The 15981-nt window shown below is 34.6% G+C and overlaps 1 protein-coding gene across 2 annotated transcripts in view; it reads left to right on the forward strand.

Annotated features, from left to right (window-relative positions):
• MFS16 (major facilitator superfamily transporter 16) overlaps positions 1–15197 on the forward strand; it is a 34575-nt gene extending 19378 nt beyond the window's left edge. Inside the window, exons 6-13 of one of the 2 annotated variants that reach the window (XM_019060852.2) lie at positions 424–650; positions 4752–4874; positions 7084–7173; positions 7817–7907; positions 8515–8663; positions 9933–10125; positions 11414–11514; positions 12536–15197. In XM_019060852.2, the coding sequence (XP_018916397.1) occupies positions 424–650; positions 4752–4874; positions 7084–7173; positions 7817–7907; positions 8515–8663; positions 9933–10125; positions 11414–11514; positions 12536–12598 (1037 nt within the window). In that variant the 3' untranslated portion in view covers positions 12599–15197. The remainder of the gene's footprint in view (positions 1–423; positions 651–4751; positions 4875–7083; positions 7174–7816; positions 7908–8514; positions 8664–9932; positions 10126–11413; positions 11515–12535) is intronic. The other variant, XM_019060853.2, reaches the window with a different exon arrangement.
• The last annotated feature ends 784 nt before the right edge of the window (positions 15198–15981 follow it).

Genomic DNA, 15981 nt, shown 5'->3' on the forward strand with positions numbered 1-15981 from the left:
TGTACAAGAATTAAATGACACTTTTGGACAAATTTGTCATACAATATTCCCTGAATGGCAGGAGAAAAAAAACATTTAGAACTTTCTGCAGTAACAATGATGAGTCAGCCCTTAAAAAAAACAATGAGTTACAAAAAATCTGTGTTGACACTTATCTACATATCTGACTTTGAAGTTCCTTGATTGAGTTGAAGTATTTCTCAATCTGCACTAGGAAGATCTCAAAATTAATTTACAATTTAGAAAAAGAACCACACCCCCCCCCCCCACCAAAAAAAAAACTCTAGTTCCACAATTTTTAAGACATCTGCAGAATTCGGTTACGACCGCGCAGTCGAGAACGATTTGCACCCCTGAATTAATGTACCATTAGATAACATTAAAAATCTTCTTCTTCAAGTCTTTAATTCTTTTGAATTCCAGGCTTTATTTTTGGCGTTTGGAATTCTCATACATCTGTCGGTAACATTGTTGGGACTCTAATAGCTAGTCGTTTTGTTGAAACCAATTGGGGACTATCATTCATAGCTCCTGGTGCCTTGATCGCTATTGGAGGGGTCTTGGTATTCCTATTTCTCATCCCGGATCCCAAAGATACTGGATGTAACATTCCAACTTCTCCCATCACCAGGAAGAATCTCCAACCACAGGTATTCATCCCGATTTTATCTTAAAAATAATAATTCAGTCATTTATTTTTCTTCTTGTCATCTACATTTTAAGTGAAGAAAAGAAGTGCAACAAGTCTTGTAATACTCGTAGAAAAGGTAATGATGTTTCTCCCCCCCCCCCCCCCCACTTCAAGCTTTGCACGTTTCAATTTCAATTAATCCTTCCTGTTCATGAAAGGCTGTCTGTGACAATATTAAAACGTAAATTTAATTTTCTTTTTTTATATAGTTATTTTTTTTTAAAAAAAATCCGATTTTCGGGCTGCGAGAAAAAAAATTTCTGGAAAAAACAAATTTTTGATCATTAAAAAAGAAAACTCCCCAAAGCAAAAAATATTCGAGTAATAAACATTTATCAAGAAAAAAAGTCTTGAAAAAAAGTCAGAAAAAAAAAATTTTCAACTCGTAATATCGACGCAGACGACTTTCCATACCCACGAATTCCTCCCTAAGAGGGTTCTTTTTCCAACTTTTTTTGAATTTCAAGGTAAGGTGGAAGAAACTTCTCTTCTGGAGATACTTTATTTAATTTACAATTTTCTTTTAAATTTAATGTTTTGGGCTATTTTACATGACTTTTTCTGAAAATAGCAACTTTACATCGCTGATAAAACTGTAAGAAAAACAACAATGGGATAAATCAGAAAACTCTAAAAAAGCCGTTTTTGCCGTTGCTTGGTGCGAAAAGTTTATGTAAAAAAATGAACAAGGTTTTTGAGTTAGTTGAGGCACCAATTTTGGAAATTTCAAATGGTTTTGCATGGAATGGCTCACCCACCTTGCTTTCTATCTCGAACTTTGTAGCAGCACTATCAGTAGGCTGAATAAATGTCCTTGCTCTGGTGCCCTTTTATACATCAGCCAACTATGGTCATAATGGTTTTTAGGAGGTTCAGGCTCAAGCCTAGAGGGACTCCTTGAGAAGCCGTAATTCTATTGATTTTGCCAGGCATTTGCCTGGTGGAAGAATTATTATTAGTTATTAAGAACATACATGGGAGGATAAAGTGCTGGACAAGGCAACATCTGTGTAAAGTATTGTCTCTGATAAATCCACAATGCCGCCTCAGCACAGTGGCGTGGTTTAATCTCACATAGTCAAGAATCCATTATAGGTGACATCCATTGGCAAGGGGTTACACCAGTGGCGTCTCATCAACCATCAGACCTTCAACTGCATCAGTATTCAGGCCATTCCTTTTAGTGGTTGGTCTTTGAAAAAAAAAACAACTAAAAAGAGCATGGATGGAAAGCTTCATGATTTTGAAGGATAATACGGACACTAAGCTCGAATTTTGAGGAAATCAGGCATTTAACTCTCTTTAAAAAGCTAAATTGCTCTCTTACCCACCTTGAAATTTTAAAGAAAGTTGAAAAATGCAAGAAGAGAGAAGAGGCTTGTAATTCTCTTCAAAAGTCGTTTTTCTTCTGTATTTTATTAAGTTGAAGTGGAGCTCTGAAGGAGAATACCAAGGAAAACCCTTTAGAAATAATTGCACCAAATTTCTTGTTCATGTCTAATTGGATATATCAACAATTTTTAATATCATTTTAATCTTATCACTTTAATATCAGTATAACAACTATTGTGGCTAGAGTTTACAGTTTTTCTGCATGATATCAGCTGAAATTATCGCTTTTTGAACCACTAACGAATGGATTTATTTTTGGGAGCAAAATAATCCCAGGATGAGTGTTAATTAATGTCATTTTACTCGTGTGTACGTTTTCAGACTTTTAAGGGATTCAATGAGTTGGTGTTGTGAGAAATTTTGTTTCAAGACAAGGTAGGGCTTGATTGATGTTTGTATTTTTCCGTGACATCTTCCCAAACTCTTTTGTTCAAGACTGAGTAATTAAATGCTAGCCAATGGGCTTCTTCAATGGATTTTCTCTTTATTTACTTTCATGAAAAGTTTCAGAAGTTCAAACTTGTTTCATGAAGCACGGCAGCACCATTGAATCGGTCACTCCGAAAAAGACTTATGTGCCGAAAAAATGGAAAAGTCGGTTATCGAGAGGATTGCTTCAATGTAGATGCATCTCATAGTAAAGCAACTAGTAGAAAAACGGATTTTTAATGCCTAAAAAAAGCATCTGAAAAATCTGATCCTTCAGCATTGATTACATTTTAAAGCACATTGATCTCATTTTTGATCACATAAAAAGTTATAATAGCTGTTGCAAATCTATGAAACAGGTATTTCTTTAGGCACAGATCCTTCAAGATATATAACTTGGAGGGTATGTTTTTCAGGATCAGCAGGTGATACTTTACTAATCTCAAAAAAAAGGGTGGATAATGTAATGCATCCTTCTTCCAGCAAGTCTTCAATTGAGAATTTGGAGGATAAAATATTGTTTTACTCTTTCTTAGTTTTGTGTATAAGTCGCTGGATTCTGTTGTGAAAATGAAGTCACCATCGTAAAAAGTGTCTGTTTAAGCCTCAATTGATCACTAGACAGGCTAAGGATCAAGGCACAGAAAAGTGCATCTCCTCTTCAATATTTCACACTGAATACACCAAGTATGTTTAAACATTCCAAAAGTAACTTAATATGAGAAATCAGCATTTGAAATCTACGTAAGAATTGGTAAATTCAAAGTTTTTGCTCGCTAAAAAATCGAAACCAAAAAAAAAAAACTAACACGAAACTTGACTAGCGTTCAGAGTCACAAAAATCTTTTGCATCCTGTGCTGGAAAATTTTGTTTTGCTGAAATTCATTCAGTGACATGTCCAACTCAAGTAGAATTTCTTTTTTTGACGAGTGAAAATTTCAAATGGACGAGTATAGAAAATGCATTTTTTCACTCATGAGTTAAATTTGTAAATTTTGGATGTACCAACCATGCGGCACTTAATCTCTTACCCTGTCTAGTTCGTTTCAAATTTGATGTAATGGTGAGCGATATGATTGTTGAAAAAAGTTGAAAGAATTTATGGAGGCAGTCCCAAAAAAGCAAAATTGAACAAAATTAGGAAACTCTGGAGGAAACCAGTTTAAAGTAATGAGGCATAGTCTATGGAGGGCGAAAAGTGGATAACTTTGAAGCTTCAATCAGAGCGTCTTGAGCTCATATCTTCACCTTCTAGCCAAAGTATCACAAGGGCCATTTGGACCGAGTTGAACAGAAAGGAACCAAGCCACATCAGCTATTGCCAAATTTAATTGGGCAATTTAATTTTTTACATGAAAACGGTAGTGCAGATTTTCGTGCAAATTTCAGTGAATTTTCTCCATAGTACAAAGCAAATTCCTTATCATTTTCACAGAAATCCGCACAAACATTCTTTCATAAAAAATTGAATTGCCCATTTAATTTTGGCAACACCTGATGTGGCTTGGTTCCTTTCTGTTAAACTCGGTCCATTTACGCTCTCACTATATGTTGCCGGACATCTTAATATTGCTTCAATTGTTTCATTAAAAATTTTGCCCCTTACTTCTATGAAAATTACTGGTCTGTCAAGGTGATATGAATTCAGAAATTTTCAAAGAAGATCATTTTAGTGATTTTCATTTTCTCGACTTTTCTCTCTTCGGCTCTCCATGATGGCTCTCTTTACAAATTTACCATTTTAGGTATGAGTTTTGCCGGACCAATTTTTCTTGTAGCTTCCCAAATCGCCATTGAAATAATGTTAGAATTAAATGGCCCTTATCATAGGATTTTCCAAAATGTACACTTTTTTTCGCCATTTCCTCCTTTCTTTCCAATTTTTTTCCTCGTTCAAACTTAGATCATATGTTTTTGGATGATAAACCATCAGATACTGCCTCGATTCCTAATTTGCAAAAATAAAAAACTTACCGTTTGTGGAGACTCAAACCCTCATTATTTTGACCACCTTATATGCTAGCTCTCTTACTTTGAAGTGGAGTTTCCTCTTGTGACTTCGAACTCCAGTAAGGCAATGAGGCATATATTATCATTAGTGTCCTTCATATTAATGTGTTACTGACCTCAGTGTTACAGTGGTAATTCGGTGAATATTTGCTTCATCGCTTTTGTTTGTCTTGATTTCATTATTGGGGAAGCTTCTATATTTGTTGCTTGTGAATTTGTTCATGTTAGTCGAGAGGATTGCTTGATGGGAGGTATGAAAGAATTAACACTCAACCGTACTCAGAGGAAGAGGAGTCATCTCAAATTGAGAGCGATCTTTCTGACGATCAATGCAATGCAGATGAATCTGAGGTATTATAGTTTATTTTTGTCTATCAATTTTCACCTCTTTCACCTCTTTCTTACCTCTGTCATCATTTTTCAATTTATCTCTTCCAATAAATGATCAAATAGACCCATTGACAAGATTCAAAACAAAGTATCATAACACATTTATTCTTGTCATAATTTAATGTAGAACATGGTAGGCACACTGAACATTTACAATCTCAGCTCAGAAGACATGATTTAGAAATCTGCATTTTTCCTATTCGCAAATTCATACTCCCTGCTTGCAAGAAAAAAACCAAAATCTACTGAGGTCAAATCGAACCCTTAATCCATTTCGTTGTATTTTACAATTAAATAATTTCCTCACTGTGCTGAATTATTATTCTCGACAAGATCACAGGTGTATTTTGCTCAAGAGGAAAGAAGGAATTTTTCCGAAACCAAATCTAGTTATTTGTTGATTGTTTGGGTTTGTTTTCAATGACCAACTTGACTTACGTTGCTGTTGGTTTTTGTAAGTGAGCGGGAAATTGTTTTCCAATTTTAGTGTAAACAATTAATGCCAACATCTTATTTATGATTTGATTTTGGAATTTTCAATATGTATATCTTGTTCACGCATGTTCGGCATAAAGGAAACATTTCTTGAGTTACTCTAATTTTTACTATATGTCTTCTGGTCCATCAATTACAATTGCGTGTATTTAAGTTAAAAGGAAGCATCTCCATTATGATCTGGGCCCTGTGACCCATGAGGACATGCATGGATGTAAGTCCTTTTGATTTGAATACGTCTAATTATCCAAAAGTGAAGAGCATCAAATAATCTTTGCTTTACGCTTTCTATTTTCATCTGCTAGCTCTCTACCTGTTTTTTTTTTTACTTCTTGTGTCTTTTTTTCTTATCTTCAACTCATCTCTTTTTTAAATTTAAAACGTATACAGAAGGCCTGAGGATTAAACTGTCCTTCTACATGAGCTTGTTCTATGGATAAAAATGAGACTTTTCTCCTCTATGAAGTGTTTACCAAAAGTGCCCCCAAATTGAAGGTTATTTGGACATTGCAGTGACGACGCAGAGCAGAGTTTGGAGCAAGTCTTGACTTGCTTTCTTCAATTTTCTGTGTTGTCGCTGCGAATAGCTGGCCTCTTTGTAAGTGCATTTGTATTCATCCATTCAAACTCGATTTTCTAAAAAATTAAGTCCTAGAGAAAGTACACGCTGAAGACCATTCTCTAAGATTATTTTACGCCTGAACTAATGGTACCCTGAATGTAGGACAAGATATTGCCTCAAAAGATCCAAACCCCCTGAAACTCCCCTTTAACTTCAGCTAACTGTGAGTGCACCGTCAGAGTTGCTAAAAAACTTAATTGAAGAGGAAAGTCTTATCTTGAACTAAAGAACACGCTCTCGTAGTATGGCTGTTTAAAATGCGGGAAGTCTGTATGTGCAGTTGTGTATTTATATATTATCTAATTTACTTTTAATTTAGAAAATTGAAACAAAAGGAATGGTGATGACTTTTAAATAATTTTGCATGGATACATAAACTCCTTCGTCATTACTGCATAAGCCATGAATTACCCGTAGTAATGTTTGCCCATTACTTTTTTGTATCTTTCTTTTTGTGTTTAACATGGATAAGAAAAGTCCAAGAAGAGGCATTAAGAATCGGACAGCAGGTGAAGCTCCTGTAAAATTGACGAATATTATGACTGCAGAAAGTCTAGTATCGTAAGATAAGTTACCAATAGCTTGAAAATTGTCCAGGTTTCGAATCCTTACCGTGGACAAGAGATTATAGACAACCTGTCCGACCTGATAAGTTTTATACCACAAAAATTGTCATGCAATGCGCTCAAAAATTGTGACGGAAATATTCAGGCAGTGATTTTTACAGACTGCTATTATATTGTTGTGGAATCAGTCACTGAATTCGAGAAAGTCAGCATTCATTTGACCTGTAAAACTAATCAAAATAAAGAAGCCTCCCCATCAATGTAAAGAAGGGTAACCTCTTACTAAAAAAATTTATGAAGGTGGCTTTTCTTAGAAGGTTTCTTCTGTCCTTATTATCTTCGTTGCCCACCCTTCTCTCCTTTCTGTGACAAGGTCCAAATTTTTACCATCATTGTATAAAGGCAACAAAAATATTTTCTGACTCAGTGTGTGTAGTAATGATTATTAAATCATCTCATTCGAATTATTCTTTCTATTCTTTTCTAGACTAATGGCAAAGTTCGAACTGAAGGCAGCCCCATTCTCTCCAATATGCCTGATAAACCTGTTGGCTTTTTCAAAGCATTAGTAATTCCAGTAAGTTTCCTGTAATTTTAAAGGTACATTTTATTTATCTCACCTCAAAGATCGCCTCAAAAGTATTTCTTGGAGGTGAATGTTAACAGGTACACTGTTTATGTGACCCTAAAGTTCTAGTAGTTACCCATAAATCTAAAGCGACTTGAGCCATGTATGTTAAAAATGCTTTGAGCTATGGTGTGTTCATACGACTTATTCAGGATTTTTAGCAATTATTAAGAAAGCAAAAGAAAAGTAAAAAAATGTATGGTTCTCCTGATCAGACTTAACAAAGTTGTATAAGATTTACCAAGATTTACTCTCGTTCATAGGATGACCAAACATCACTTTGGTCTTTCCGCAATATCAGATATTCATTCGACGAAACCTCTCAATAGAGATGTTGCGTGTGTGAGGAATTTGCGTTTTGACTATTGATTCTTGTGTAAAAGTTCGCGAGAAACACGATGGTGCCATTGGTTTTCTCTGAAATCAACTCCCCAGCTCAAAAAAAGCTCTCAAGTTGAGGCCAAAATGGAGGGGATATCCCACATTTGAATTAATCTTCATTGTCAGAGACTTGCTGGAGTTTTCAGATCCAAAGAATACTCATTTGAACTTTTGTAATTCTTTTTTCATTTAACATGTTTTTATTTTTCAGGGTGTCATGGAATACTCCCTGTGCTTATTCTTTGCTAAATTAGTCAGCTACACTTTCCTGTATTGGCTACCTCGATACATAAAATCATCAAGTGAGTTGTTTGTTCTCTCTTACATTCTTGAATTTCGATGACAACATAAATGTATTTGAATAAAAAAGATTTATGTAAGCAAAAAGAACCTATCCGTAATACAGAATCCCATACTTGCTGCCATTTTATGTGGCTTAGCATCCAATGCTTTAATGTCCTTTTATACTTCTAGTTTTTCATTTTTATTTTTTCACAGCTCATCACCCACAGGTATTTCTATTTGAGGAATTAAAATGGGTTTTATCATTGGATCTCTAATTCGCAATCATATCCTTTGTGATTTCCTATTCTCCTCATTTAAATCTAACACACTGCTTTTATATTTAAATACTTACAATGTTTCAAAAAAGTTTTAAAAAAAACTTGGACCAAAGAAGTAGTCTCTTTGAAATACTTTTTTACTTATATATTATCAAGCATAAATTTTACGAAAAAATATCTAAAAAAGGTTTTCTGCAGCATAATTTTTAAAAGTTTTTTCAAGATTTTTTAAAAAGAGCTCGCAAGCAGTCTTGGTTACTAAATCAACTTGAGATTGATAAGACTGTTGTACCATGTGCCATCTTTACAGTAACTAGAAGAACTTTTATTTTTTGGTTTGTTTCAGCTACATTAAGTGCATCAACGAGTGCAGATGTTTCCACATTCTTTGATGTTGGTGGTATCTTCGGCGGTATCATTGCAGGTGCTCTCAGTGACTCTACCAACATGAGTGCAACCACATGCCTATTCATGTTACTACTTGCTGTGCCTTCAGTAAGTATTGTTTCTGTCTATTGATTATTGAACGAGTTTAATGATTGTCTTTCTTGAAAAAAAAACTCATCCTTACCCTGCATACTTTAAACTCATAGTTTGAGATTTTTTATCCCCCCCCCCTCCCTCGGTATTCAAGCCATTTTTATTGATTTTAAAGCCAACAACAAAGAATTAATGTCAACAATCTACAGATTGCTGTACATTTGGCAAAAACACTCGCGCACAAAGGATTCTTGCCAGAATCTAAGAATTACTGCTTTCATTATTCTTGAGCAAGGAAAAAGTGTATTAGCAAAGCGGAAAAAGTGCATTAGCAAAGCAGAAAAAATTCATAAGTTTTTAGATGCCTAGGTACTCAAAATTATCATTACCATACATGCATGATATCAAGTATGTCACTCATCGGTTTGCGTTTCAAGAGGCAGCCATTTTTTTGGTTATTTTGGATTCGCAGTCATAACTTTCAGTTCTAAAGGATATTTAATGCAAATTCTCAAACTCTAGAAATCTAATTTTTGAAATGTTATTTGTCATCATCACTCTAAACTAATGTTTCAGCCTACAATCGGTTGCCATTCTGGTTGCCGTCTTCAATTTCCTGGGGTTTTTTTATCGGAAAGGAAAATTAACTGAATTTCCAAATTATTCGACCCCAAAAACTCGAACAATGATGCCAAATTCTGTATCTAAGAATATGTAAAGCTATATTTGCCTGCAAATGCCATTCTAGCTGCCTTTTGATTTTCAGGTTTTTTTTTTTTTTTTTTACTGGAAGAGAAAATGAACTTTACTTTCGAATTATTTGATCCCTTATATACAAGCTGTGACACCGAATTCATATTTGTACGTATGATAATGATGTACCTGTTCTCTTTATCAATGAAGTTTTCTTAACTGGACCGTATTAAGCAGATAGGAACCAAGCCTTATCAGCTATTGCCAAATTTTATTGGTCAATTGATTTTATTTTATTTTTTTTTTTTTTGCATGAAAACAGTTTTGCGGCTTTTGTTGCAAATTAAAGTGAATTTTCTGTATAGTACAAAGCAAATTCCTTAAAATTTTCAAAAAAATCCGCACAAATGTTCTCTTGTGAAAAATTAAATTGCTCAGTTAAAATTGGCAATTGATGATGTGGCTTGGTTCCTTTCTGCTAAATGCGGTCCGACTAATACCCTCCCAATAAGTGGTTGAGGCTTCGGTTGGTTTGTTTTTTAAAATCGTAAAAAAGTAAGCCCTAATCCCTTTCATTACTTGATGTTTCAGCTTTACTTATATGATGTACCAGTTGTTTTTGAAAACCAAATCATCTTAACCGGTCTCCTTCTGGTGAGTGGTGCCCTGGTTAATGGGCCGTATGCCCTTATAACAACTGCTATATCAGCTGATCTTGGATCACAACATTCATCACGAGCTTTGGCCACTGTTACTGCAATCATCGATGGAACTGGATCAATAGGTAATCAATGGTTTAGTAAATTTGCAGGACACAGTGTCACTGCCGAGCTTGTGAAAAGAGCAGTAACGACCAAATTTCCAACATCAAGTTTTCCTAAAAATGTCACTTACTATGGCCTAAACCATGAACGAATTTTGACTTGCGAATATATTTTCCGAGGAAAATGACCGTAACACATTCGAATTACGCGAACAAGTAATCAATAACTGAGAATGCCAGTTCAAATCGCTCAATTATCCAAATTTAAACGTCCCAGTATTCGCGGCCGCGCCGAATGATGTCATCCGGCACCAATCAGAGCGGGCAGGTTTCCACGACTTCGTCAAATGTTTATCTACTCTTGGTATATGAAAACAATACCAAAGTCGAAATTATATCTTTTGAATTCAAGACTTGAATCTCATTCATATGTTACTGTAATAACGAGCAACAATTCCACATTGATAACACTTTTATTTTAACAACATCAAGGAAAATGAAGAAGATTGTGATATGACTACCGCAGTGCGTCAACACCGTCAGTTTCCTGCCATTCGGTGCGTTGTAAATGTCTTGCAGTTTTTAGATTTTCAAAAGCGGTTTCTCCGCGATTTCGGCTCATAACTATGCGGAAAAATCACAGTTATCACTCACATTGTACTTTCAGAATATTCAATAAAATACAAGGTTAGTGACCCATTTGAATGAACTGACATGTTCACGACAATAGCAAAATCCGCCTTACTAGCAAAATACAAGAGTTGTCGGAGAGCAGTAAGTAACAACTGTGAGTTCATGTTGCTCAGCAAAAGAGCTGTAGAGCTGTTTTTTCTGTCTCGTGCAAATTTGTATTCTTTTCTGCTCTCTTCTAACCCTCAAATTTATGTTTTTATTCGTTGGAAACATAATATTGTATGCAAGTGGAAAATTCCTCACACATGAAAAAATTAGTCCCTGTATCAAAGTCAAAGGTTACATTCTTTACTACGGAACAATAAAAAAAATGCAGTCTTTTGGATATTGATTGATCATTTTGAAAAAAGAAACAGAGATCTTATTATTCGATTCCCATAATTAGTTGTAGATCCATTTTCTGGAAACTCTATTTTTAGACTCACTATGTTCCTCACCATCAACAAATTCTACACTAATTTCATGTTTTAAAAAACATTATTTTCCTAATTCCTCAAATTTTAATTTAAATGTTTAACCAAAGCTGCAAAATGTTATGCTGCCTCAGTCTGTTAAGCATATTTTGACTTTCCCTATGTATGAAACAGTGTTCAATAACTTTTCTCTCTGTTTAAAGGTGCGGCTTTGGGGCCTCTCCTGGCTGGTCTTGTTGGTAACTGGTTCGGCTGGATCAGTGTATTTTACATGTTAATGTTATCAAATACTTTTGCAATTTTGGTAAGTTACTTAGTTTGCTTCTTTAATCATACATATATCAGAGAGGTATACTTGAACTTTAAGGCACATCTTTTCTCATGTTTGACTTTTATTAATTTTAATGATGCGGCATTTTTCTGTGAAGTAGCATTGATAGCATCTATAGTGCTAAATCCCGGGGCTATCTCAAGTAAAAATTAAAGAACTTCTCCTTGGCGCCTCCCTCCTCTTTTGGTTATGAATATTTGTATTCAGTTAGCACATCGTGGCTAGCCAATAGCACTTAGCTAGAATGACGAGCAGGCCAGAACTGTTGGGCTGCCTTAAATAGGCTTGTAAGCATACCAGAGTAGCCGGGCCTACTCCCACTATAGCTCAGCTCGCAGCGGGGCTACAAGCAATCGCCAAGTGACAGGGCAAATTTCTGTTCTATGTGATAGCTACAGGAGAACTCACTACAAAATACAGTTCTAAATTTACTTTAAGGCGCCAAAAGCTATTCAAATGTCATTTAAGGCTTCATTCATAAAAGTAGGCGTTTTTCAACAAATTTGTAATCTTCCTAATGTACATTATCAGCACCTGCTTACCTAAAATACCTGCTAATTCTAAAAAGTGAAGCGTGTTTTTACATTAGTGCAAAATTCTAATTTAGTGACCCTAAGCAATGAAGTAAGCAGGAATTTTTTTAAAGTTGGATAATCGCATCAGTTATGCTCTTTCAAACTTAAATTTTAGGCTTTTGCACTGAAAATGAATTGAAAACATTATTGAAGTCCTTGAAAATGTTGCGCCCAAGAGAAAAAGCATGTTTTTACCAGAATGGTTATTTCACATTAATATCATGAATAATCGGCGAAGGATAGCCCCTTATGCTAGATTCTCCCATTAGCGGATAAATGATCATAAGAGGACTTCTCCACTGAAGAGTTCAAAGGCAGATATGTCCTCCTTAGGGTGCCGAGAGATTTTTTTCAAGAAATGTATCCGATTTACTGGTCTAAATTTTGAAATTCTCTAACCATTTTTTTCTTTATTTCAGCTTTTATCAAGGTTAGTATGGAATGAATGGAAACATTTCTGCAACACACGAAGGATAGACTGAGAGATATGAATTTCTTATTAACGAGGGGAAAAAAAGGAAAGCAAAAGACGCAGCATCAATTTTCTGTCACTGTATATTTATGGCTTAATATTTTTTTATGAATGATATTTTTTTCCTTTTTTTCTACGATGATATTTTAAGCAAAGAAATTTCTATTTTAGGTATCTATGTTTATATAAATATAATTATTAGATCATCTTATTTCTAGTAAATCATTGTTTTCAACTTCTTTTAAGATGAAAGAGGACTGATGTATTTTGATCTCAAAAAGAAAATTAGAAACTTTTGCCGCAGGTTTAAGTCGATGCTTTTCAACTGCTTAACATCTTTAAATTTTGTAAATTAGCTCCTCGAACAATGCCTTTAAATTTTGTGAACTTTTTTTTTTTTGTAATTTTTTCTGAAATATTTTCAGATTATTTTTATTTTTGGTTGTAACAGACTTTTCAGTCCATGCAACAGTCTTTCATTTTTTAAATTTCTAATTAGCGTTGTTAACTTGCATTTTAAATATCAGAAACTCAAAGGTATCTGAATGTTTGTTCCTCTTTGGCACCGGCCAAAATTTAAGAGTTGCTCAACCCGCTTTTGGGGGCAGGATTGTACATTACAATTTTCAGCAAACACTGTAAGTCGTATACTTTTCTTCAAATTTCTGGTAACCTCTCAGAGATAGGGACAGTGTAACTTTTGATTAGCTCCTACTTGCTTTTACAATATTTATGAAATTAATTTCATGTAATAAGTAGAGCTGTTTGAAGAATGAATCGCAGAAAAAAATAGTTTGAATTACATAGTTTACTTTCAAACTTTGGTGCAAATACTGTAAAGCCGCATGATTACGTATCTGTGCCTTTGTGAATACCTACCTATTTCTAGCTGAAAGCTGATTTTACCCTCTCAGCTAAGAAGTGCAGTGTGTCTTGATCATTCTGAGCAAAAGAAGAAAATACGATTTGGCCAAAATGTGATTGGTATTAGCAATGGTTCTTTAGGAATGTTTGTTAAACTAGATTAGTGGCCTCTTGACTTTCAGTAAAGCTGCTCATATTTTGGGTCATTTGCCCCCTCCCCCCCCCCCCCCCATAAACCATGATAATTTTGAGTTTCCTTAACTTGTAAGAGACATGATTGAGATTAGACTTGCTCACAAAGTGAAGGTAATGACAAACAACACATGAAGCTCGAATTACCGAACTTCACTCAATTCTGACATTGTAAGAATTGACTTTCTAAAAAGTCAATTTTAAGGCAAAATTTCATCTTATTCAAATTTCCCTTACTAATTTCTCCTTCTTTACTAATAGCAACTGTGAAGTCGTTTAATGAGATTAAACATTGTGAAACTAACTTTAGGGTATAAAGTTACAATTTTAAATTTAGAATGTAATGCCATACTGATAGAAAAAATAATAATATTCAAAGTAATGAGTAATGGACCATTTGATTATCCCTGCAAAGAGTTATTTATCCCAACATGAGATTTTAACATTTCCTTCCATGTAGTAACTAGACATGCATGGATAAGTATTTAATAACAACCTCATTACCCAGGTTGATCTTGAACCATTTCATACATAGATGGACCCAAAAGTAATGCGACTAACAATTCTTCTACGAACAAATAAATGGAAAAAATTACCTTTAAAACCAGCCCTTTATTTGGTAAAAAATAGTATGAGTTCTGATGTTCTAAAGATCGTTAATTGTGGGGTATCCTTGCAAATTTGCAGCCCATTTTTTAAACAGAAAACAAGCGACTATGAAATGAAGATTCAAAATTGAAGTCACAAAAGCAAAACTTCATGAGCGCATTTCTGATCCAACAAGATTCGAACTTTCAATTCCTCCTCTCACCATTGAGGTGCAGACTATTCTTCTTGCTTTTTTTTTGCTCGTGAAAGAACCTCTTTGGGACAACTTTGTGTATACCATAGCTAACATGAAAAATTCAAGTTCCTAAAATTAGGCTGAAGATAAGATAAACTGAAATCAAATGGTTTGCAATTAAAATTTACAATGCGATGCCAGCAGCAACCAAAAAGCCTACGAAAGACAGAGAGATTACTAAACTCTTTGCTCTCCTTTAATTATTTCTCTAGAAATAAGCCTTGTACCTTCTTGATTTCTTTGCGGACTTAACTAATTATAAGTCATTTTATTTACCACGAAATTTTATGTACCTAAAAACCGACCATCATCATATATCTACAATTGCATCCACCAATTCTGACGCGTATTGTATTTTTTTAGAAGACTTATTTATCACTGTGACAAGTAAAAAATAAATAAAATTTGTTCCATAAATATTATATGCCGAAATGAAATTGTTTCTTGTTATTGGTTTGTGTTTAAGATAATGAACTTGTGTTGAGGTATGTTTTTGTTTGGTAAATCCTACATCATTTTTGTACCTGGTAACTTGAGGCGTATCTTTAGAAATTGATGGTGAGAAATTTTTACAAGCAGGCACGTCATTACTGCATTTTGATTTTTATAATAAACTACTCCATGAGAGTTCGTATAGTCGTACCATGAGTCTTTGAATCAATGTCAAATCAAAGAGAATTTTGTTAAAATAAAAGAGATTTTCATTTAATTATTAGTGGTATTTGTTAAAATTCATGAGTCCCAAGTTGTAACCAGAACTTTCATCCTCCTAATCACACCAAAATGAATAGAAAATATATTCTCTTAACCTTTTTCTTTTTTTCAAACTTGATGCAATTTGGTGCATTTTTGTCTAACTTCCATTTATAAAAGACTTGATCTCAGCATTAACGGTAATACAAAATGTCTAGAAGGGACCAGGAACTAGATTGTGCCGCTTGAGAGCTAAGAGATCGGTCTAAAATCGGAGGTAATTAAAGTACTAAAGCTCAACAACCACCATGCAAACTTAAATATTAATGGCAGGTAATTTCAGGCCAAGGAAGCACTCATGAATTACATACTTCACTTTTTGACCTCCCCCCCTCCCCCTTTTAACTTTTCACAACACAACCTCCCGTACCCTCCCTTAATAATTATGTACCGCATGACCCACCTACTTGAAGATTTTAATGATGGCGTGACAAATAGTGATGAGAGATTACGCAAACTTGCGTAATTTTTGCGTATTTTTTACCATTGGAGACCAATGGAGAAGGTCACTCAACGCTAGCAGTACCTTTCCTCTCCCTTCTTGTTATGCAGGCTCATATCCCTTCCACCCCTCCTTAGATCGTAACATAATTTATCAACGCCGCCCAACAGGGTGGTGTAAGCAGTCTATTGGCATCTAATTTTTCTAAAAGTAAAGCCACAAGAGTTGTGATATGTGTAGTGTGCCTTGAATGGTAAATCCAACCCTGTGACTTTCGATATTTTATCACCCCAGAAGA

Source organism: Bemisia tabaci, chromosome 2 (genome assembly GCF_918797505.1).
Source record: "Bemisia tabaci chromosome 2, PGI_BMITA_v3".
Taxonomy (NCBI): Eukaryota; Metazoa; Arthropoda; class Insecta; order Hemiptera; family Aleyrodidae; genus Bemisia; species Bemisia tabaci.